This window comes from Periplaneta americana, chromosome 6 (assembly GCF_040183065.1).
Source record: "Periplaneta americana isolate PAMFEO1 chromosome 6, P.americana_PAMFEO1_priV1, whole genome shotgun sequence".
NCBI classification, from domain to species: Eukaryota; Metazoa; Arthropoda; class Insecta; order Blattodea; family Blattidae; genus Periplaneta; species Periplaneta americana.
The window spans coordinates 69,363,619-69,390,336 of record NC_091122.1 but is presented as its reverse complement, the minus strand read 5'-3'; the positions used below and the strand labels follow the sequence as shown (position 1 = coordinate 69,390,336).

Genomic DNA, 26,718 nt, shown 5'->3' with positions numbered 1-26,718 from the left:
GGTGAGGGAATTATGTTTTTCACTTTTACCATTTTTTGTATAGTGCTAGTTAAATCAGAAAGGTAAAGTAATTCCATACGGAGGTCTATGTTTATGAGAATATCAATTAATAAAATTACAACAAAATATGTTTTGTAGTTAAAAAAAATACCCGAAAATGCATTTTAAGTGATTTGCAGAGCATGAGCCTAAAATACCATTCCCCGCTCTCCTTCCTCTTTCCTCAGCGCGCGCTACTTTCATTACGTCATAATCAGCTGGTAGTAGAATCCGGCGTTAAAGTATGAAACTTGTTTCTATAGGGCAACCATTCACTTACGATGATGGGGGGAGAATTTAAAATACCACTCGCTGCTGTCACCATATTGAATAACCAGAATCAAATAGCCTACCTTATAATGAATTACATCCTAAAAGTAAAGGCATATTAGATATTCCATAAGTAGAAATATAAGGTATGAATTTATGTTTGTGAAAATTATATTTTGTTAATTTATTATTACGAGTATTTAAGTATTTTATTGGAATTTTTTATTAAGCTATCATTTATTTATAATTATGGTAGTATTAGCAATTAGTCCCTAATGCTCTGGACCATAGGTTCACCAACATAAAATAAACCATATGGTTAAAAAGATTAAACCTTTAATACAAAATCTTAAATAAAAGATACAAGAAACTAGTTTGTTAATATAATTAATTTTTGCCATATTCCTACCAGTGATATTTCCTGGCGTTTTCTTATATTTAATTTATTTTTGTTCCCTAATGAAATAGTCATTCTTAGTTAAGGATTTGATGTCGGTACGTAAAAATTTTTTGTAAATTCAAATTGAGGGGCTTAGAACAAAAAGCAGGTAAGTGACGGAAACCTAGTTTTGAGGAAATTACAGTTAAAGTTCTACATGCAATGAAATATCATACACTAGTTTGGTGAAATGATGCCCATATAGCAGCACTGCACAGTGTGATCACTTACCTGATTTTATCCCAAAGAAACATCCTTTCAGGCTATCACAACACGCACTTACCTCATTTTCTTAATAATGTCACTTACCTGCTTTTTGTTCTAAGCCACTCAAATGCACTTATCATTTGTTCAGTATCGTCCCGCAAGTTGAATGTGACAATGTACCTAATTTTCAAATGTTGTTTATATTATATATTAGAAATACAGTCTGATCCGTTTGGGTATGGATATAATTACTTTAATATTATAAAGGTGTTATGATAGTAGGAAAAATTTCTTGCTAGTTATATTATGATTAAAAGATGGGAGTTTCCATATATGACAATCAACAATGCACAATCTGAAAGGACAAATGAAATCGTAGATGATTAAAATGGCTACTACAAATCAACAGCGGGCACAATGTGTTCCTTGCTATGCTAAATTTGAGAGTGTTAAAAGAGTACAAAGGGAATTTCGACCTCAGTATTGTGTGGGTAATGTACCTAAATACGATTCAATAATGTTGTGGTATCGAACATTTATTGAAACAGGTTTTGTGTTTAAAAAAACATGGAGGAGGTCGCAGGCGAAACACAGTACGAGAAGCAGATATCTCTTGGCTTGGCCCTCAAACTCCCCAGATCTAACCCATTCTGACTTCTTCGTGTGGGGTTTTGTTAAAGACATTGTCTATTCACAGAAACCCAGGGACATTGATGATCTGAGAGTAAAAATTACTCAAGGTTTTCAACAAATCACCCCTCTTATGTTACAACGGACATGGGCTGATTTTCATCACCATTGTGAATTGTGCTGGGTGCGAAATGGGGGTCATGTTGAGCTCTGAGGAATCTCCCATCTTTCAGTGTTGTATGCACAAAGTTTCAACAAATAAAGTTCAGTAGTAAATGTTTTAAGGTGTTTTTATTTTATCCATACCCAAACAGATCACCCTGTAGTATATGGAGCTATTTCCTGCCAACTTACGATGTGGGTGGAGGTGTGGAAAACATCAAAGACGCCGTTTTTTTCTACACTAGAAGGAAGTATATATTATCAATTGATAATCTTAACTATAAAAATGATTAAGGTTAACGGCCGTGACAGTATATTTATGCGAGAGAGTGTGTACTTCTGACCCGGGCCGCATCTGTGACTAATTGTCTTCCTTCCAGGCTCGCGACCCGAATTTATTTCTCCCGTTTTCCTCTTTCATTCTACCAACACACTCCGACCTCTCTATCTCCCCCTCATTTCATAGGCCTATATCTCTGGTGTTTGGTCAAAACATGATAACTCCAAAATAAAACCTGTTTTGAGATACAAGCATTTATTTTTTATTTTAATTTTTCATATACAAATCATAACTCAGTTTACATACAAAATGTGAATGAAAATAACATAAGATTAGATGGAGATATCACGATTATACCAAAAGAAGGAGAACTGTTTTCTATATAGGGATGCACTTTCAGTTAAAAAAGGTCATTTTTGGAGTTATGTTCTGACCAAACATCACAGACATTACGTTCAATATAAAACATCTATAGAAAACTGCGAAGACTCCTGAGCCAGTCTGGAAAATATTTCTTCCATCAAACTTCCATACATGATCAAACCTCTAACCCTTTAGCAAACTTCGGTTCAATGAACCAATAGAATTGTTTCTGAATTGTCCACATGTTGGAACTCATTAGTTGAACAGTTAGTCGAATTTCCAGCATTACAGAGCAACGTGTGTGTGTGTGTTTCTAACGCTTGCCCACTTCACTCTGCGTGATTCGGGCTCCGCATACTACTGATAGATGGCAGGACTGTGACCCATTTTCAAGTTGCACACCACTTCAGCGGGTCACGTTATGCATGATGTGTATTTGTGAAGAGTTTTTTTATTGGGTTATTTTACGACGCTGTATCAACATCTAGGTTATTTAGCGTCTGAATGAAATGAAGGTGATAATGCCGGTGAAATGAGTCCGGGGTCCAGCACCGAAAGTTACCCAGCATTTGCTCGTATTGGGTTGAGGGAAAACCCCGGAAAAAAACCTCAACCAGGTAACTTGCCCCAACCGGGATTCGAACCCGGGCCACCTGGTTTCGCGGCCAGACGCGCTGACCCTTACTCCACAGGTGTGGACTGTGAAGAGTTATGTCGTGTACTAGGGCAGTGGTCGTCAGCACTCGCTGAAATGGGTAAAGAGTAAGCCGTCCCGTGTGCCCCGTCGTGCAGTAGGAAGAGGTAGAGAGCATACCCGCTAGCAGCTACGAATACACATAACGCAGTGTGTTCTCCGCGGATAAGAGACGCTAGCCCCAGGGTGCTCTGTGCTGATGACCGCTGTACTAGGGTGAGTGTATGTTAAGTGTTCGTATACCGTAGGGAATGGGTGAGGATGATGATGAAGGTGAGGAAGGGAGAAGGTGCCGTCACATAGCCTACTCCTGTCGAAAAGCACCAGGCTTAACGTCCCCATCCGACAGACGAATCACTATCAACAGTAAAGGCTCATTCACAATGAAAATTAAACATAACATAAGCATTAACTTAACGTTACAGTAAAATCAAGAAGTCATACCATCATTCACGATGGGAACATAAACATAACAGCAAACATACTTGGTAACCATGGAAACATAGCAACGACGCCATTTCCTCATATTCTGTCGTATACTTCAGCGCTCCACGATTGTGTTCTGTTTGCAAATCACGTAAGCATAAACATGAAAGTTTGGAGTTTGCAAACTTTCATGTTAACGTCTTACGGTAATGTTTATGACAATGTTTATGTGAATCATTGTGAATGATCCCATTTGGTAGCCTGGGCGCAAACTTCTGTGTTTATGTTACGGTTATGTTTAATTTTAATTTTGAATGGGCCTTAACATGCCTTCCCTTCATATGCACTGCGGAGAGATTTGGGATTTAACCCATACATATTGGTGCACAATTTAGTGATTAGAAGTTGTATACCACCATCTCTCCTAGTCCTGAAGAAGAAATTTTACATGAAACCTCTGACCTCGCCGGAAATCGAACCCGGGCCGGCTAGTCTGGGGTTAGACGCGCTACCACAGAGCTGACTCGACGGACTTACAGAGCAACATAGACCCTATCAATATATAAATATGAAAAGTTCATAACGAAGCCCGAAGGTTTAAGTTGTCTTTGCAGTCTCTGGTGCGCAATATGAAGCAATAGATAACCGACCTCTCGATATGTTCTTCCGTGATAGTTAACTCTAGTTGTGTATTTCTAAATTCGGAGTCATTAACTACCACGATTTCCAATTTACCGCCAAAGGATTTTGGATACAGTGAAGCAAAGGATTTTACATTTTACTCACACCTGAAGCAGAAACGCTATTAACTTAATGTCCTAGATACGCATATCTTCAAACTATGTTCTACACTTTATGGCCCCTTTTATTACATAGTGTTAATGGAATTGGGCAGTTTTCCAACTAATATTTTTAACCCATTTTAAACCGATGTCCTACCATAATTTTTATAGTTTCTAAGTCTAAGATATAGTGTGTTGCTTCTCTCTCTCTCTCTCTCTCTCTCTCTCTCTCCCTCTCTCTTCCCACTCTTCCTCGTCTTAACAGAACTGACGTGGTCATCTGTGCTATGCTGGAATTTGGTTTCGTCTTGTAATATTTCACGTTACCTTACGTAAAACACAGATCTTGACGCACCCCTAACCAGATTTATTTTCGTGTTATTTATTCACAAGTCCAGGAATTAAAAATACCTATGGGCCTCCTCTAGAGAACAGAGATGGAGACTGATATACGGTCTGTGGAACTTCATACTTATAGCGGTTCTATTGAGTTTTTGTGGCTATTAAATATAAAGCCTGGCTTTCATTCCGTCTCTGTCCAAGGTCTGCAACTCGTCTTCTTTTCCGTGTCTTCTCTAGCCGATGCAACTTACCGGTATTCTCCCTGTCCACCACAAGATGGCAGAAGGATAGTGAATGATGTGTAGCAGTGGTGTCCAAAGTTACGACTGGGACGTCCTTCAAACTTCCATTACAAAAACTTACTGTAACTTTATGTAGGAACCAGTTCAACACTGCAGTGTCACGTATACATTTATGTGCAAGTCCTTTACGAGCAGACTTAACATAACGTACGAGTTCAAAACTGCTGTTTAAGATAGGCCTATATTTAAATGTCAACAATCTACACAAACTTAAAGTAGCATAATGCAATTTTGTTTTCAATCGAATTATCGAATTTTGGATATTTTATCGGAGTGTGAAGCCACAGAAGCTCTGAGGAAACGATTCCTGCCAGAGTAATTCATTACATCTAGCAAGAGGCCATTTGCTGTGGAGACCTTCGGTCCTTGGAGTCATGACGCTAAAGTTTTGGTATCTCAGATCGGCCAAATTTTGATCTCCATTATTGGTGATCGCCGTTGCACTACTTATTTGCGTCAACGCTTAAGTATTGCTATTCAACGCGGAAATGCAATGAGATTTTTGGGTACTCTTCCAGAGTCCAGCCTTTTCGACGAACTTTTTCTCCTGTAAAATTTATTATCTCTATGTAAATGTTTATATTTAGTTTACTTAAACTTGAGTAATAGGCTATACATTTTTCTTGGTTGTATATTTTCAGAAATATTCGTACATGACATAAATTTTGTATACATAATTTTTATTGCAACTTTTTGTTGTTACTCAGAAAATAAATATATTTTTTTATATTAAATAACGCTAAATTCTGTGAGAGCGTGGGAAAATTTATGGCAAAAGTTCGACAGCTGAGAGTGGAACTGGCCGAGGAGGAGGGGGCCGAGGAAATAAGGGGAAGAGTTATTTATTAGTGTTGCAATGAGTAGTATTAACACTGAGCAAATAAGGTAATTAGGGGATAATGTTTTTTTTTTGTATTTATTGTGTGCGTTTTCTTTTATTTGTTTTTTATTGCGTGTGTATATGTTTTTTTATGTCTCACATTTATATTTATTAGTTGGATTATTTATTCAAATTTTAATAAGGAATTGAATTGTTTATATATATATATATATATATATATATATATATATATATATATATATCTGTTGTTACACTTTGTCTTTTTCTTTCATATCTTACATTTATTTTATTTTTATTATTTTTTATTATTTTTGTGTGAAATTGGGTTGAAGTTAGATTAGTTTTAATTGTGATAATTAATGATAACGGTAGTAACAATAATAATTGTTGTTTTACTATTTTATTATTAGTAGTACTATTTTTGTTTTCTTTGAAGATTCAAACTGTGCATAGTTGTAGCACGAATGGCCGTACCGGCTCGTGCGAAGGATATTGTGTACATGAGTTTGTATAATTTATTATGTATCAATAAATGCACTTCATTCATTCAAAATGCAAATTTATAAAAAGAAGTCAATATTGAAGTGTATATTAATTTAAATGTAATACATTAATAGACATTTACTATTATTTAATTTTGCATATATTATTTAAATAAAAATATCTCACACAAACTTAAAGCAATTCAACGCAAGGACGACATTAACACAGGAGATTATTTTTAAATACAACCTATTGACACAAATCTAACGCACTTTCACGTGGGAGTTCAACATGGAGTTCCACACATTTAAACAGTTAGCCATTTATGCAAACGTGACGTTAAATGCAAGCGTCTTGACTTAACAAAACAACAGATTCAACACTAGAATTCTAAATATACAGAACATTTAATAATATCTAGAATTATTATCTCTGGTTGAGATTCTAGCTGATATGTACTGTGCATATATTACTAGGCAGTACATCTCACTTGACGATATGTGTCACAAGAAAACAATTGTTTGTATGTATCTGAAGTCTAGTTAGTGTAATATGTTGCTAATCGGCGATGTATGTATTGGAGGGGGAAATGAGTTGGTCACCCTATTCCATTATCTCCTGCCCTAGTTGCCTCATGAGTGTGCCTCATTGGTGTCATTTATGAGGTTCAAATCTGTCTTCGGACAACAATGACGATACTATCGATAGTCATTACAAACGTTTTGTTAATTGGTTATAAATTGAATAGACTACATATCTGAATTTATGTCTAAACGCATACTGAACTATTAATTTAATAATATAATACTGAATTGAATCTGAATTACATATTCATAACACACAATATTATAATCTGTCGTTAAAGTCCTTTAACATGTGGCCAATGCTCCGGTTCACACCTGTGGAATAACGGTTAGCGCGTCTGGCCGCGAAAGCAGGTGACCCGAGTTCGATTTCAGGTCGGGGTAAGTTACCTGGTTGAGGTTTTATCCGGGGTTTTCCCTTAACCCAATACGAGCAAATGCTAGGTAACTTTCGGTGTTGGGCTCCGACTCATTTCACCGGCATTATCACCTTCATCTCATTCAGAAGCTAAATAACCTAAGATGTTGATACAGCATAACCTACTAAAAAAAACCATTGCTCTAGGTACAGTGGCGGCCGGGTAGCTCAGTTCGTAGAGCAGCTGGCTACGACTGGAAGGTCCGGGGTTCGATCCCAGGTGGTGACAGGATTTTTTCTCGTTGCCAAACTTTCAGAACGGCCCCGAGGTTCACTCAGCCTCCTATAAAATTGAGTACCGGGTCTTTCCAGGGGGCAAAAGGCCGACCATTCCACGTCATTCCAGTGCCGAGGTCATGGAAAGCATGGGGCTCTACCTCTATGCCCCCCAAGTGCCTTCATGGCATGTTACGGGGATATCTTTACCTTTTATCCAGGTACAGTAGGCCTATAAGTTTCTCATTTTCTTTTTTCATTTACTGAGTATGCCCCAACGACTATAACTCATATGTAGGGGCTATACAAGAACACAGTAAGGTCCGAAAGTCTTGTCACCCCCCCCCTTATTTGTATGTTGATGTGCATTCATTTTGAACATGTCATAGCAGATGTGTGACAATGGCTGACACTTTACGTTCCAGCTTGTTTAGTGAATCCAGAACATCAGTATGGGACCATCATTGTCGCGGCACAAAATAATGTGGCGCCATGTCCTGTGTGAAATTTTCCGCAGCAAAGACGGTGTGATTTCCCTGAATGCCTCCCTAACAGCTTGCTTCAAATCTTCAATTGTCTGGTATCGATGTTTCGAGATATGCTGCTTAATTATTCCCCAAAGATACTGTGTGAAATAGAAATCATTAAAAACTGTAAATTGTATAGTATACACAGAGTGTAAAAGAAGGAATGAATTCTTTCTGTTATTATTATTATTATTATTATTATTATTATTATTATAAATAATGTTTTTACTTGCTCTACACCAAAGTCTGAGAAAAATTCAAGTATACACAGAAATGCAATCGTAAATAAAATAATATTACGTGCTTCGAAAAAGATTATTATTATTATTATTATTATTATTATTATTATTATTATTATTATTATTTAGTTACTTATGAATGGTTTCTAAGGAACCCGGAGATTCATTGCCGCCCTCACATGCGCCCGCCATCGGTCCCTATCCTGAGCAAGATTAATCCATTCTCTACCATCATATTCCACCTCTCTCAAACCCATTTTTATATTCTCCTCCCATCTACATCTTGGTCTTCTCAAATGTCTTTTCTCCTCCGGCCTCCCAACTAACACTCTATATGCATTTGTAGATTCCCCCATACGTGCTACATGCCCTGCCCATCTCAAACGTCTGGATTTAATGTACCTAATTATTATGTAAGCTGAAGAGCACAATGCATGCAGTTTTGCGTTGTGTAACTTTCTCCATTCTCCTGTAACTTCATCCCTCTTAGCCCCAATAATATTTTCCTAAGCATCTTATTGTCGAACACCCTTAGCTTCTGTTCCTCTCTCGAAGTGTGTGTCCAAGTTCCACAACCATATAGAACAACCGGTAATATAACTGTTTTATAAATTCTAACTTTCAGCTTTATTGAGAATAGACTAGATGACAAAAGCTTCTCAACCGAATAAAAACAGGCATTTCCCACATTTATTCTGCGTTTAATTTTCTCCCGAGTGTCATTTATATTTGTTATTGTTGCTCCAGCTGTTGTTATTACTATTATTAGATATTATTATTATTGTTATTATTATTATTATTATTATTATTATTATTATTATTATTATTATTATTATTATTATTATTATTATTATAGGGTAAAACCCCGACAAGACGCTCTTCAAGGAATAGCGTGTAAACCGCTTATTTACAGAGACTCCGTATTAAGGAGGTATTGTAATTTTGGCTTATATACAGAATCTATTACTTGGTTATTTAACGACGCTGTATCAACTGCGAGGTTATTTAGTGTCGATGGAATTTATGATAGCGAGATGGTATTTGGCGACATGAGGCCGAGGATTCGCCATACATTATCTGACATTGATTTATTTTATGGTTGGGGAAAACCTCTGAAAAACCCAACCAGGTAATCAGCCCAAGCGATTTTTTAATTGAATTACATCATTCAAGGACAGTAGTACAGCATTACTCCATTGTGTAATATGTCAAAGACATTTACAGCACCAGTACGTATTTAATTATTTAGAGAAAGAAAAGATAGTCATTTAAAATTGTTTTCCTGGTATGTGAAGCTCTATAATGAATATTCGCATTTTCAAGACGATTTAAATAGGCCTATGAATTTACAATGACTGATAAATATAATAAGAACAAGAGTTTTCCGTTTAACACTTACCGTGCCCACCGCTGTGGAGTAACGGTTAGCTTGTCTGACCGTGGAACGAGCCGGGCCTGGTTCAAATCCTGATTAGGACAAGTCAACCTGGTTGAGGTTTTGCTTTAACCCATTAAGAGCAAATGCTGGATAACTTTCGACGCTGGACCCTGGACTCATTTCGCTGGCATTATCACTTCATCTCATTCAGACGCTAGATGACCACAGTAGTTGATAAAGCGTCGTAAAATAACCCACTAAAAACACTTATTGCAATGAAAAATTAATATCAGAGTAATAGAGATCACAGAGACTTCATTCAATACATGAAAGAAAACAAACTGAACAGCAGAAATTTCCAGAATAAATTACGGCCGATTGAGGAAAGTTGTTTGAGAATGAGGGTGCGGGTTAATGTATCTATTATGTAGGCTTAAACACGCTGGTAAAGGATCGAATAAGAGGGTGCGGTTTTTTTAGTAGGTTATTTTACGACGCTTTATCAACATCTTAGGTTATTTAGCGTCTGAATGAGATGAAGGTGATAATGCCGGTGAAATGAGTCCGGGGTCCAACACCGAAAGTTACCCAACATTTCCTCATAATGGGTTGAGGGAAAATCCCGAAAAAAACCTCAACCATGTAACTCGCCCCGACCGGGAATCGAACCCTGGCCACCTGGTTTCGTACTGTATTATTATTATTATTTATTTATTTATTAATAAATCCGCTCCTATTATACATACTACTAATCCACATTTATAAAATACAAAGTTGAATAAATCTCTAGTATGAAACTTTGTGCCAAAAGTTAATATTCCCCACGCAGTAATATTTAATTATATTACTACTGCCATAGCAACACATTCTTTATAGGACGTGGCCTCAAACTACACCTTATTAGGCTACAATTTATGTTATAGAGGAGCTTCGGGTATTATGGAACTTACGGGTAATATGGAATAGTGATATTTCATCTCTGTAAATTGTCACAACCTACCGGAAACCACGAAAACTACTTCATATAATCCTCCTGGCGCTACGATTGCAATCTCGCTTGGGTTTAACTTGTGACAATTTGTTAGTAATCAATTCTATGTTCTCTTGTTTTCTAAATCTGTTGCATGTAATTTGATATTAGTAGACAATTACTAAATATGCATTTAATATACAATTTAACGAAATGCACCATGTAATGAAGCAGTTACTCTTTGTTATCTCAGTGGTTTTACGTGTTTATGTTTTTCGCGATCACGTGGTAGAAGTTTATTTTACAAAACATCTATGCGGGTAATATGGAATGCCTGTATTCTATATTGTCTTCACTTATAACCGTATATCTCATAGGCCTATTAACCGCAAGAAAAATATAATTAATTTGAAATGAGATATTTTATTACCGGTACTTTTACATATACAGGAATACTCCTGTTGTCAGATTCTCTATTAACGGAAACATTGACTATGTTGACATTTTTTGGTTTGGATTAGATTACTCGTATGTCCGTTCACATTTTTATGCGAAAATAATGAATGTGGCACAATTGTAAAATTGAAGAATTCCACGGAATAAGGGGGTAACCGTCATATTGAAAACTTTTCAGGAGATACAAAAAAACTATCTTACAACTTAAATACGGAATATTTGCCCGGAAATTCACAATACCTGGTAAGACAAGGTTGTAGCTCTTTTATATAATGCTTACAAATTATCATTAAAAGCCATATAATATTAGAAACGTTGTCTTTTGTTTGAACTCTAGTGAAATAACGGGGAATATGCAAGGATATACTCCCATAAGTAGTGATTAACAATAATTTCTTATAACAACTGGTATCGACTTTTTTTTTTATTTTAACACTTTCTTCATAATTCACTACAAACATAAGACAGAAAACATTTGAAAGTTCGGTCAATATCATATTATCTGCTACTACATACACTACACATTTGCCCATTGTAAAAAAGATGCCCTAAACCCATTTCGAGAAATCATCAAATAAACATATTCTGTCAACTACTGGGTCATCCATATAGCGCGGCACTGCAGCTGAGGTGGGATCTGGCTCAGCCGATAAGCTATCACTTCCCGTCGGCAGGGCAATACAAGAGCTCGATGTTTAGCAAGCTAGAATGGCTACCTAATAAATTCTAATGCACTTTAAAAGCTATGTACTCACCCATGTCACTAAAAGAGATGCTGAACTGCCTGCCTTCGCTTTCAACACATTTCTGGCATCTTCTTCTGAAATTACAGTTTACTTTTCTTAGTTTTTGAGAAATTGAATTGATCTCTTGGCGAATGTTATCCTAATGATCCCCAAAGATAACAGCCCACAAGCAGTTAAATAATCTCCTGACAGCACGAGCGGATTCTCTACGGATATGCGAATCGTAAATAAACACCCGATATGGAATAGAATAATTAGGTCTATTATTTGTCATAACTATCACTTCAATTCACGTATCGCTCTCACTGAAACATAGAACAAACTGCGTTGCGAGACCTTGAATAAACCAGTTATCCACTCAGACTGCTCCCCTCCGGTCCGCACAAACGGGTTGCTGTTGTCGGCTGAGGTGCTTCACGCAGCTACGGTACCGAGATATATGGATGACCCAATACATGTTGTAAAAGTCAATAACACAAAGTTCGCGTACGATATCCTTTATTCAAGGGTTTTATTTGAACATGAGAAACACTAACTTGTCCACGCCTGTGGAGTAACGGTTAGCACGCCAGCACGTCTAGCCGCGAAACCAGGTGGCCCGGGTTCGATTCCCGGTGGGGACAAGTTACCAGGTTGAGGTTTTTCCGGGGTTTTCCCTCAATCCAATATGAGCAAATGCTGAGTAACTTTCGGTGTTGGACCCCGGACTCATTTCACTGGCATTATCATCTTCATCTCATTCAGACGCTAAATAACCAAAGCTCTTGATAAAGCGTCGTAAAATAACCTACTAAAATAAAAAATAAACACTAGCTTGTGAACTGTCCGCCATAGCTTGCTGAACTCACGCACATAGCCCCTTATTCGCGGGAATGAGAGAAAAGCGAAGCAGATTATCAGCTTCTTTTGATGCTTCGGAAAGTTGAAGTGGAGAACATGTAGAGAATCGAACAAACTTCCTTATTCCACAGAAATCATCGTTCCTGCGAAAAGTGTCGCTTATCTTATTCCGGAGAGCTCCTCAATTGTGCTCCATATTTGTTTTCCACATTCATGATTTTGGCCCTCAGGTAAGAGCATATTAAGTAAAGTATAGAACCCAAATTTAGCACATTCGTTAATTTACCATTAAAACTAGTTTACATTAAAACTAATAGAGAGATGGAGAGTTTAACAGTAGTGAAACAGTAGTTCTACAAAACAACTTATAAATTAATGGTACCTATTATCACAGTCTAATATATACAGTCACGAAGCTCAATACGTGGTAAATATGCATCCATAGATAGTTGCTAACCACTAGGATTGCCCATATCGCCTCATTACAGACAATGCGAAATAGTACCGGCACAGTCTTTTGTTCCTAGCACCCTCACAACTCAAGCTTGGTGACTGTATATCCTACTTGACAGTGACTGTACCGTGACTTTTTTATAGTCGCTACAGTAAGAAGTAGACTGAGGTGCCATCTCTGTGTTTTCAGATGAACCAGCAGTGCAAGGTGTGTGGGGAACCAGCGGCTGGATTCCATTTCGGCGCATTCACTTGTGAGGGTTGCAAGGTAAGCAAAAAATATCAGTAAGATATTGTCAATACAGCCCTATCATCGTCGTCGTCATCATCATCTTCATCGTCAGTGACTAAATACGTCAACGCGTTTCGTTCTTAATAGCCTAGGATTAGAAACCATAGGCCTATGGTATTAAAAAGTAGTAGACAGAACTTTCTGTTCATGTGGTCAGCATGATTCAACCAAACGTGGCACCAGCTTTAACACTTCACGAGTGTAGAACATCGGCAGCTGAATAATTGAGCCGGGGTCTGGTATAGTTACTGGTTACTCAGTCGGTAGAGCGTTGGCGCTCTCAGCCAAAAGATCCCAGGTTCCATACCCGGCCCTGGAACAATTTTCCCCTTGAAATTATTCAACTGAGCTTTACAGGAAGCTATACCTGAAAGCCAGATTTGTACAATACACTGTACTGTTCGTTAACAGAAAACCACAAATTTAAGTCACCAGAAAGTGTGCACTCAATGCTAGGCTCTGACGTTCTGTCGATCTACTCGAGGTATATTGATATAAGGTGAATAATTGAGTTGGAGTCTGGTATAGTTCCTGGGTAGCTCAGTAAAAGGTCCCGGGTTCGATACTCGGCACTGGAAAAATTTTTCCCTTGAAATTATTCAAGTCAGCTTTATAGGGAGCTATACCTGAAAGCCAGATTTGTATAACATCGGCAGCTGTTATAATGATATTCGAATAAATGTTCAAATATACACAGTTCTTCTGGAACTGGAATTAAAACGTGTCCGGTGAATTTACAGACAGTATTAGGACTTTTGTACAGATGTTAATGATTAAAAAAGTCTGGTTTCAACAACGTTCGTCAACAATTTTACCATGCATCTTACACGGAAGCAGAGAAGTTCATAATGGTTATTCATAGTAAGAATCGTCAGTGTGTTTTGTTGCAAATAAATGGTTGCGAAAATGCCCACTAATTTTGATGAAGTCCAACGGTAATGCCTTGATAAATTTAATTAGAAAGAATTGGTACTTAATTTTATATTTTAAAAAAACGTAAAAAACTTATCACGTAGAAAGAACTTGCACGGCAGCAAATGAAGTCGGGAGAAATAATATCAAATCAATCTGTTACGTAATATCTTAAAATCAATAGTAATTTATGTGAATTAGTTAGTGATCGATTTCTATACTTTCCATCGAATTTTAACACCGCACATTTTGAAAGAAGATTTCGTGAAGTAGGTTTATCATTAATCAGCACTATTTTCTAATAATAAATATTCAGACACCGGCGTGGTCTAGAGGTAACGAGAAGGGCTTCGGCTGCGCTTGGGAGTGGATTTGATTCTGCTTGGGCTGATTATGTGGTTGGGGTTCCTGAGTTTTAACCAATTGTAAGATGAATGTCACGAAATGAAACTGCGAATCTTCCAACTCATTCCGCCAAATACCAGATCGCTATCATCAATCCCATTGACGCTCAATATTAACTTAGAACAGCGATCGGTATTTCATATGGCAAGCTGCATCTTACGTCCTAGTTATGTAGTGGCAGTTCACTAATGCATCCCTCCACACGCACTCACTCCACGTAGGACAGGCAGAGTACATACGTAACTGGCGATCAGCATGTCTGTTTTCAAATCATTAAACGTAAAGACTGCAGCAAAACGAATATTTGTAGAAGAATGGGAAGAGAAATTATTGTGTAGAGGAAGAAAATGTAACATGTGTTTTATGTTCTAAACTACTTAAAGGGTTTCATATTACCACCATAAAGAGACATTATACAAAACTCCATTATCACGTGTACTTTGTCATAATATTAATACTGATTAAGGGAAAAGCGTTGCCGAATATCATTTTCTGATACTATACAATTTTGAAACTTTGCAAAGAAGCCTAAATAAGGTAAAATTTCTCATATTTAAACATATCCCGAAAATTCACTACAAATCAAAATTGCCACTCCTTAGGTCATTTTGTGCTAGGTTTATTTCAGTGTTCGTCTCGACATATACAGGTTCATTCACGAGGATTTACCGTCCTTTACGGAGTTTATTTCTGAAGACATTCTGAGCAAAAAAATCATATAAACATGGGTCCTATTCTCAGTATTTACAGAGTTACGTTTCGTTATTGGAACGCTTTGCCGTGAACGCGTGATCTTGTCAGCGTGCAGTCAGCAGCCAGCGCGAGCGCTACGGAAATCATTAGACGTTGCGTAGAGCGAAGAGTGCCGTTCACAAGCGTGCGGCCAAGTATACTCAAGTGGACGGCGACATTTTTTAAAATGCGTTGTAAACTCTCCAAGACTGTAAATTAGGATGCAAAATTGAACTGCAAATAATTAAGTCTGTGGAAGTGGTGTGATTTGTAATAATTGTTGTGTTAAGTGCGTAAGAATAATGTAATTTTCTAGTTGTAAATAGACAAAGATGTCTGTACGAAGCAACTAAGGAGTTCGCAGCACATTTTTAGTGTCATAATACTTGCCAATTAAAGAAATAATATTTTTGAATGATTCATTCTCTATTTGTATTATTCTTTTACCTTCAAACTAAAGAAAAAATGTATTTTACAAACAAATTTAAATTAATGTAACTGAAAATATTGAGAATAGGAACTATGTTTATATGACATTTTTTGCTCAAAATATCTTCATAAATAAGTTCCGTAAAGGACGGCAAATCCTCGTGAATCACCCTGCAACAATTTCTTAAAAAAATTAAACACGTTAAATGTAAAGTGCGCTCCCGATTGACGGACCAATATTAATTTGAGCAATTACAAATTGCAACTTATGATGGAGAACCGGATTTTACTTCACTAATTAAAATATCGGGATAGGGTGATAAGTAATTTCAAATCCATCAGAAGGATGCTAAGACATCATATTATAGTTCGGTTATTTATTTCCAGACTAAACGGGGGGGGGGGACAAGATTGTCCTCTCCTCCCCCTAGCCTACTGCTTTCTATCACCCTTCGTCTTGCAAGGTGGATTGCGTTCCATATGACGTCACCTATGTTGATGTTCTGCCGATCCTTGACATAGTAGTTCAGGAGATAGATAACAGAAGCGAAGGAACTAAGTCATCCGTTCTCTATACACAGTTCTGCAAAAGTAACGCATAATTGCAATTAAAATTGAATGAGAGGATTCTGGACAAAAAGAACATAGGACAGACTCGCCTAATTTCGTGATACTAAGGTTTTGATGCAAAAATAAGGAAAAAAATTACAAAAAAAAAAAGTAAAGGAATGTTTTAATGTTCGTGTATTATTACGGTTTACGAAGTTACATGTCAGCAATTTTTGCCTCAACTTTATACAATAATTACAAACAAGCAATACAAATAAACGAAAAAAAAAATAGCACTCTAGAAGATTTACTATAATTTCGTGATACTACAAGGGTATTTCCGTGATAGTCCATAAATTCAAAATATTTAGGAATATTCCATCAAATTTTAAATTCCTCCGTCAGATTCATACCTACAATCAAACAATTAAGTAAACTTCCTTCGGTGTTTTGAAAGGCCTTGATATGTTCCATGAAACCACTGATCACAACTAACGCACTGAATCCATCTTTCACCATGCTTGTCGTCCTCGAAATTTCCTGAGCACGATCAGCACAAATCATTACACTCATTATTCGGCAAGCACAGATCTTCTTTGTTTGGCTTCTGAAGATGATGCTGTTTCGTTGTCTACCTCTTTTAACTCACTTGAGAGACTGGAAATGTCATTTCCTTGACTACTGCTTTGGTCCCTTCCTGGTCCTCGTCGAACTTGCCAAGAAAAAGACGAGGTTTCTCTGCGGCAGTTTTCCTTTTTCGGATTAACAGGTTTTCTACTTGCCTCATTATAAGTCCGTGAACAAAATCTATGTTATAATGCATCTTCTGCAATTTATACTACACCATCATAATTACATTTGTCGCTATATAATTTCGTGATAAGTTTTTTTAAATATCACGTAATTAGTCGTGTCACGAAATTAGCCGAGTTTGTTTTACATGCCGTATCTTGTATGTAAAAAGAACTGTTTTTACGATTAAGTTGTGATGTCATCGATAACAATAACACACTAGCTTTTAATATCTTCCGAAAGTCATCGATAACAACAACACACTAGCTTTTAATATCTTCCGAAAGAGGCATTTATTTTTTATCCATGACTGGTATCTAAACTGGTCTTAATTTCGTCGTCCTTAGCAACCTAAACAATGGCTTTATTCACAACAATGAATTGATAGTTATCTATGTATTAAGGGAAGTAAGTAGTTTTTAGTTGTCGAGGACGAGTTTGTGCCGGAGAGACAGCGAGGACTGCAATTAAGTTGTCCGGGACTAGTAAATTTCGCTTAACTGACGAATTGCATAGACAATGTTTTTTTTTCCCCACTTCCACATTTTACGAAATAAAAATATTTTTTTGTCTTACATGATTTAGTATCAGATCTGTTGAGAGGATCGTCAAGTTTTGATTATCCTTTTATTTGTTGCTGTATTACTTCGAATGAAACATATTTTCACTTACTTCCCTAGATAAGTAATGTGATTCATGTCCCGTCGTCAATAGCAACCAAGACTATCACAGCAATAGCACAGTCTAGTATATACAGTCACGAAACTTGACTTGATGAGGTTGCTAGGAGCAATAGATTGTGCAGGTACAATTTCGCATTGTCTGTAATGAGGCGATAGTAGCGATCCTAGTGGTTAGCAACTATCTATGGATGCATATTTATTACATTATTGAGCTTCGTGACTGCATATACTAGATTGTGGTAATAGTATATTACGATACAAGTTCGGAAGTACTTTTTACAAAATCAAGGAATCAATCGCTCTGCTCGTTTTTCAATTTCAGATATTTTGTAATGCACTTCATAAACGTGTATTGTGTAGTATTTTTTTGCACGATAGTATATTTTGAAAATAATATATATATTTTTTAAATCTTAATATATAGTATGTACATTACACTATGAACAGCTGACTGAACATAAGCAGTCTGGCCAACGTACAAACTTCACCATCAACTTTAATGTGAAGGAGTAATAATGATTTAAGTAGACTACTTATAATATTTTGTGTTCAATTGGAATAATTTTTTATTTATTTTTGTTAAGTGAAGTTTCAATTGTTTAAATAAAATTCAGTACATTTCAAATGCAGTGATTTGTTTCGTATGGTAACACTGCGTTTTGCATACGAATTTTACATGCATTATAGGATTGTAGCATACATAGACGGCAGTGGATTTCATTACAGTTCTAGAGTAGCTTTTTTAGTAAGTTATTTTACGACGTTGTATCAACATCTCAGGTTATTTAGCGTCGGAATGAAGTGAAGGTGATAATGCCGGTGAAATGAGTTCGGGGTCCAACACCGATAGTTACCCAGCATTTGCTCATATTGGATTGAGGGAAAACCCCGGAAAAACCTCAACCAGATAACTTGCCCCGACCGGGATTCGAACCCGGGCCATCTGGTTTCGAGGCCAGACGCGCTAGCCGTTACTCCACAGGTGTGGACTCTAGAGTAGTTATTTGTAATATTTTAACATACTTATCTAGGATAGCAACTCTGAATTCAGAAAAATCAACTTTCAATCGTAGCGGTTTTTTGCTGTAACGACGAGAAAACATACTATCGTGCAAAAATTTAATTTACCTCCCTAAAAACAAGCAAATAACAGCATTCTTAAGGCAGTGGGAGTGGAAAAAGTTTTCATCCATAACTGTTCTCTAAACTGGTCTTTATTTCATCATCCTTGCAACCTAAACAATGACTGCACTGAATTAAAAGTTTTTAATTCACTGCTGTGAATTAAAAACTTTTCCATGACAACCAACACATTAGCAACCATAAAATCCATACATTCATTTATTTATAACTTCTTCACAAACAACACATTACAAAGAAAAGGCGTACAATTTAAAATTGAATTTAGATACCAATAGTGAAATGTAGATACCAGTAATGGTTAAAATACTGTATAGCTCACGACAGTAAACAGATTTTATTCTCTCGTGGAAATTATCACCCTCGGCTTCGCCTGGGGCACTAAACTTCCTACTCGCGCATAAAATCCAATTTTACTCTCTTATACTCTAAATTACTATTATCTCACAGCATAAATTTCTTAAATAATTCTTTCCGTGGCAACCAACACATTAGCAACAATAAAATCCATACATGAATTCATTAATAACTCCTTCACAAACAACACATTACAAAGAAAAGGCCTACAATTTAAAATTAAATTTAGACACCTGAAATGGATAAAATATTGTAAGTATAGCACACGAGAGTAAACAGATTCTTATACGCCCGTGAAAATTGTCATCCTCAGTTTCGTTTGTCAATAACTCAGAAACTAAATGACTGAAATAACTACGTCTTTATCTATCACACCGTGATTATATGTACAAAAATCAAGTATACAGGATGAAAAATGTAGAAAATAGAAATTTCACCCAATACCCCCCTTAATACTCGGCATATTAGTATATAAGATTGAAACAGTTTCACAGACTAGGACAATATTATGTGACCAATGTGATCACTATATATTTCACTCTATAATGAATGAAGGACGGAAATATGGACAAAATATTGAAAACGAGTTAAATAAAATCATCATAAATTCAACAACACAAATGTTAACTAGACTTTGTAAAGTCTAGTTAACATTTGTGTTTCTTTAAATTAAAATCATAGTTTTTTCGTATTTTTCACAACGCTAATATTATAAAATCGTTAATGATGGAATACTGAACAAGTTAAAATAAACAAAAAGAAAATATTTATAAAAGGGTTATGTAGATTTAATTACTGAATTTTTAAATATTTTTGTAACTTCACGATCGAAAAAATATACATATATATATAGCTGATTTATTCATGACTGAACAAACTTAACACAACTGTATGAACATGGAAAGACGCATTAACTTACAAATTTCACTACAAAAGCTCGATTTGAACCTCGTTGGTGACACGACAGATGTCGAGACGGTACTCCAGTTCTGTCCAGACTGATGCCAGCATATCCTCGGATATTGACTGCACTGCTTTTATGATGCGTCGTATCAGGTCGTTCAGGTTCTGTGGCATGGGGTGACAGACACGAAATCTTTGGTATACTCTCACAAAAAGAATTCACGGGTTAAGTCTGGCGATCGCGGAGGCCAGAGTTACATTGATATTCTGCATGATCGATCCAATGTTCTGAGAGAATATTATTAAGTTTACATAAGAAACACTATACTGTGGATTATGGCACTTGTAGTTACCTACGATCACGCCTTGTTGACTTTCTAGGGCTACGGCTTGTATCCTGTTTACTGCACCTTGCAAAGTCTGAGAATGGGCCGGGCATTTCCTAGGGGATAAACAACCACTAGTTTCGAATTACGTCACCCAGCGCGCAATGCAGTTTCTATGTGGTGTGTTCTTACCAAATTTAATCCTAAAGTTTCACTTTATTGTCGTATCAGCCCCAAGTTCGTGCGAATTCCATAACGGAAATCTCCTCTTACTTGTTTCTATGTCGCTATCTTGTGTAGCACTACACTATAAAGGTGAGGAAAAATAACGTAACGGCTATTTTGGAACAGTTCCTTGCTTGGAATTGTTCCAAAAAATAATAGCATCTTGGAATACTGCGTTCCAAAATAACTACGTTGTTCTGAGCTAGTACGAGATACTTGCTGTTACAAATACTCGTTTCACTTTGGAACTACATTATGACAACGCCTGTTCCATAGAAAGGAACATGTTTGGCACTATTGAAACCAGTGGCGCCAACTTTCGAAAAATACTGTGTGGGCTCAAGCATTTAAGGTATAAGTTAAATAAATCTCATAAGTATAATGGTAACACGATAAATTATTGGGTGGGCTCGGACCCCACGAGGCCATATAAGTTGGCATCACTGTTTTAAAGCAGAAGTGGGAATCCCTTCGTCGCACTGAAAGAAATGTTGGAAATTAAAGTAAAAGATAGTAAAGACATGAAGAGCTTCCTTAAAAAATGTACAAATTATCTTGAAACTGATGTTAGCTATCAAACAATTATTAACATAATGCCTGTATTATGATATAATAATTGCATTGTGAATTTTATCAAGGGAGATGAAAATATATAGGTTATGTTTTATTTATAAATATTTTACATTTTTAGTTTCATTACGAATTCTTGAAATTAAACTAAACTCTGTTGAAACATGACTATTGTTGAAGTTTTTTTATTTACGAAAATACAAAGGTAAATTTTCCTATTTTATTACAGTGAGATTATTACTCTTCATGACGGTATTAATATGAATTTTAGTACAGTTGAAATGATTATAGCTTTTATTTACTAATTTTTTGAGAAACTGAACACCATTGTGAACTTGAGCTGAGCAGACGAGAAAGTCTAGATTAGCTTTTATTTACCATTGGAATCCACTTCGATTTCGTGACCAATTTACAAATAATTTAAAATTACATTTCCTGCTTCGAACAAACCTTATCTACGAATTCAATTTGACATTAGAAAACATTTGTTTTCCACGAATTCACATCCCAGCTCATTATGATATCATATTGCATCACATGGCATACAGTAAAATATGTGGTCATTTAGCGTCCAAAATACCACTGTTATATTACATACTAGACGTACGTGCATGTTCCAAAATAGGCCTACTACTGTTCCATTAGATACTAGTAGTACGTACCTGTTCCGAAATAGTACTGTCCCATCAGATAGTAGTCATGCGTGCATGTTCCAAGATACCACTGTGCACCGGTGTAGTTACATATGGTACTGTTATTTCGAACCTAGTATTTTGAAGGAAGAGGAACAGTTGGAACTGTTATGAGAAAATAACAACTTTTCCCATCTCTTCTACACTACATCTCTAGTGGTATCTCTGTTGGGGAGTACATGAGCTAGCAAATAAACACACAACAACTTGAGACCCTTCGCTTTCATTATTTTGGATAATTGACCTTTTATCATTGTTGTCACTCTCGATAGAGATCTTTACTTTTGCACCAACCTTTTCTGATAATTGCTTCTTACAGGTTTGGAAATCTAACAAAGGAAAATTACAAACACCAATTAACAACGCTGAAGAGTTGCAATATTGGCCAAGATCCCGTGATCATCGTCTATTTTACGATGCACCGGACATAGCCGTCAGAAATTGACACACAACATCTATTCTTCCCCTCCCTCTTGAAGAGTGTTACATGCTCCACAGACTCTGGGTTCATGCAACAATGAATTTGAAACTGAAAACGGTTACGCAAGTAGGAGGGGAGGAATAATATATGTTAGTTACAACATCAACCACAAAAATCTGCGAACCGGAGCGTATCCAACACAATCTCTCCTCCTCCCTAGTCGAAAACAATACAAATTCATAGCCACAGAACGTTTTTCTTGTTTTGGTCTTAGAATCACAAACGAAACGGAACGACCGAAGCAAAATGGAATTCAATAAATTTCTCTTTCATTTTAAATAACTGCAACAATTTGCTTGCCTTCCTTTATTAAGTAAATCTTTCAATAAAGTTTATTAATGACAGAGAAGAAATTCAGCAACGCTTGAGCGCTGCTTTAACGCTGATAGGATTCCATGGTCATAGCTGTTCGTTCGTTACCACGTTATCAGTATGGTGATGATTGTCTTCGGCAGATGTGCGGCTATGGATCGCCTCCCTAGCTTCTCGACAATGCCGCTGTGTATTTATATAGGCATATACCTTTGGAGAACAGGAGAAAAATGGATATGAGAAATTAGATTAAGAGCTCAACAATACGTACTGCTATAAAATAGTATTTGTACGTAATTGAAGGGTTCATAACCATAATGGGCCAAGCGCCATTTACTAAAACCATAGAAAACAAGGGTTAAAATGAAGTTATTACCATAATTAAATGGAAACACAAAGCAAGTAATATGAAGTAGGCTTATACACATTCAAACTAAATGACATTCATTAAAATATGGTATTCACTTAACTTTAACCCTTGCTTTCTCCGTTTTTAATAAATGGCGCTTGGCCCACTATGGCTCTGAACCCTACAGTAGTTTTCATGTAACGTTTGTCTCAAAATGGCACTAAATAATCAGTTAACACATTAAATGAAAACGATATCGATAATTCAAGTACTGTATTCGGAGGGATATCTAAACATATCACTTCATACAAGGCTTACTTATTTTGAAGATTTAATTAGCTATGTAACTGAAAGAATCTTCTAAAATTCCGGCCGCTGTTCAAATGCCTCGATTTTTTTTATTATATTTTTACTTCTGCCTCGTTTACATGCTCTCAATCAATTTTCTTGATCGCCTATAAGTTTGTTTTCCTTAATGTCTACCTGCTATTCATTTTGTCCAGCTAGTGATTTGCGGTCTGACTCACTGTGCGTTTGTTAAAGTTAGATAAAAATGTGTCCAATGTATTTTCAACCTGATGTTCGATGTTATGTGGATAATACTGCAGGCCTAAAACACTCACAAATGATTAAAAACTTATTTATTCCATGATTCTTTTCTACTGTTAAGTCAAACATGGAACAGTGTATCATATGCCCCATCACTGGAAAAAAAAATTACTGATAAATGCGCAAAAACGCGCAAACTTTAAACAGGGTTTCAACACTCTTCTAAATGATGCTGCATTAATTGGTAAAATAATTGTTGTAACCGGACGAGACCGGCTATATTAAAACTCACATTATATTTGGAGAACTTTAAATTTTTTTTTAATTGTAATGTTTAAACCCTTCTGTAAGACGAAAAATACTTTACGAACTTGTAATTGAAGTTACATATGTAAGAACGTACCTATCTGAACAGATTACATGGCTCAAAACACAATAAATCACTAACAAATAGCTCTTTTTAATCCACATAATAAGCGTCTCTGTCTATGGTCGAACAGGAGCGAGAAGTGTTAGGAAAAACTCATTGTTCATACTGTTCTAAATACAGCTTGCCGCTGATAAAACAGTAAAAGCTATTTTTCACAACATTCTTCAAATGTTAAAGAACATGAATTCATATTCACCTATGCTTAATCAAACAAGTCGAAATTTGTTTTTTTGTCGACCTAGACTGAGAAAATCGCACACTGTGCGCTGTAAGGAACTTGGAATATACGATAGAAGATGGGGATCAGGCCGTAGGAGGAGCACAAGTGCCAGGGATGACAGATTTCTCACCCTGCAAGTTCTGCGTTATAGCTATACCACAGCAGTACAGGCAAGAATTCGACTGGAAAATGTCAGACATGTGAGCGTGAGTGAGCGAACAGTGAGGAGGAGGTTTGCAGAAGCTAATCTTCTGTCCAGAAAACTGCATATGGACCCCAACTCGAACCACGGCACAGGGAAGCGCGCCTTCGTTTCACGAGGCAGCATCAAGGATGGATTCCAGAGCAGTGGGCCTCTGTCCTCTTCTCTGAAGAGAGCCGTTTTAATCTGAGGTCTGCTGATGGACGAGAAAGGCTGTGGAGAAGGCCTGGAGAGAGGCTCACCCGTTGCTTTCTCCTCGAGATCTCCGTTTAGGGGAAGCTCAGCAATGGTGTGGGCTGGCATCAGCAATGTAGCCCGCACTGAGCTCGTGTTCGTCGAACGCGGGACCCTCAATGCACAAAGGTACATCGAAGAGATCCTGGAATATCATGTGATGCCCTTTGCACCTTTCATTGGCCAGAAGTTTATACTCATGCACCATTATGCCCGTCCGCATACCGCTCATTGTCTTGTGCAGTACCTACAGGAAGTTGGGATACGAATCCTAGACTGGCCAGCTCGTAATCCCGACATAAATGCTATTGAGCACATGTGGGATATGCTCGGGAGGAATGTCCAACGGCGTGACATCAACACCTTGGCACAGTTGAGGGCAACATTGCTGAACGATTGGGATCTCATCTCAAGAGGCCCTCCAACGTTTAGTGAGCAGTATGCCTCAACGATTACAGGCTGTCATAGACGCCAGGGGTGGAAATATTCACTTTTAGTGATAAGTGACGTCAAGAGGTTCATTGTAAACCTTAACTTTGTTTTCATTGGCCTTATATTGACAAAATCGTGATCCGAGATAGTTTCAAAATTTCAAGTTCTGCGAAAATTACAGAAAATTGTGAGTTACATGCATATTGCTAATAATGTTTCAGTATTATTTATAATCAATTATGTTGTTTTCATAAAATTGTCATTAATATTTGAACGGAAATAGGGTAGACCAGGATAATTGTAAACACTTTTCACTGATTTCAAATATATTTCAACATTACACAACCCTCAGTAACGGTAAGCATGACAAAGAAACATTGTGTTATTTGTAGATTTTTCTTTTCCCTGAAAATGGGTTTAAAATAATAAGGTTGACTTTTTTCATCTTTTAATTGCTAGTTTACATTTACCCCACTTGTTTACATTTACCCCTTTGAGAGGGGGTAATTGTAAACACCAATTTTCGCATGGGCTATCAGACACTGAACATTTTTTGTTCTGTTTCAGAAGAAAGAGCTGTACTTCTTCCAATTCCAATTTTGGCCACTGGTACATTTCGTCCCTTTAACCTATGATATATGACGGATATAGGAACTCAGTACTGTCCTGAGCTTCACGATAACTGTAGTTACTATTTTTCACATCTGTGACAACCCTCTCTAAATCCTCTACAGTGTAGTTGGGTGGGGGCTCTTTGATTACTGAACCGTACGAAATGTAACCATAGTAAAACATGTTTACAATTACGCCAAGCTATTAAAACTATGGGGCAAATGTAAACACGTCATAATTTAATGAACTGAGATTATGGGAGATCCCAAAACCATTGTAATAAATGTTAACTACTATACATTACTCATAAAAACAACATATTCTTAAAAAATAGCAATGTACGTTTACTTACAATGCCAAAAATGAAGGTGAAACAAAATTCTTTCTCAACTTTTTGTCGGTTCTTACTAAACATTCGTTCACAACTAAGCAGTTACTCCTATTTGGCGCCAAACTGCTTTGTAGGTTAGCCAACATGTTAATTTAAATATTTCCCCCTAATTAAAATTTTTATATTGACAGTTTTGCATTTCTTACAGCATTTGTTTACAATTACCCCCTGTTTACAATTGCCCTCATCTACCCTATTTTTATTGTAATAAATTAAGATTTTTATAAAAATGTGAAGTTTTTACATGTGTCGAAACAAAACACTGGGGACTGTAAAAATGATCTGAATTTCGCTTTCATTTTTAATAACTGCAATAATACTTCACTCAGCTTCCTTCCTCTTCTAAAACTCAATTAGAATGAATAACAAGAGGATTTCGTCATATTTACATTGTATGAAAGACGCACCGAAA

At 36.6% G+C, this 26,718-nt stretch overlaps 1 protein-coding gene across 1 annotated transcript in view; it reads left to right on the top strand.

The window, feature by feature from the left end:
* LOC138701416 (knirps-related protein-like) overlaps positions 1–26,718 on the top strand; it is a 107,751-nt gene that overhangs the window by 62,284 nt on the left and 18,749 nt on the right. The window contains exon 2 of the mRNA XM_069828281.1: positions 13,278–13,355. Coding sequence (XP_069684382.1) covers positions 13,278–13,355 — 78 coding nt within the window. The remainder of the gene's footprint in view (positions 1–13,277; positions 13,356–26,718) is intronic.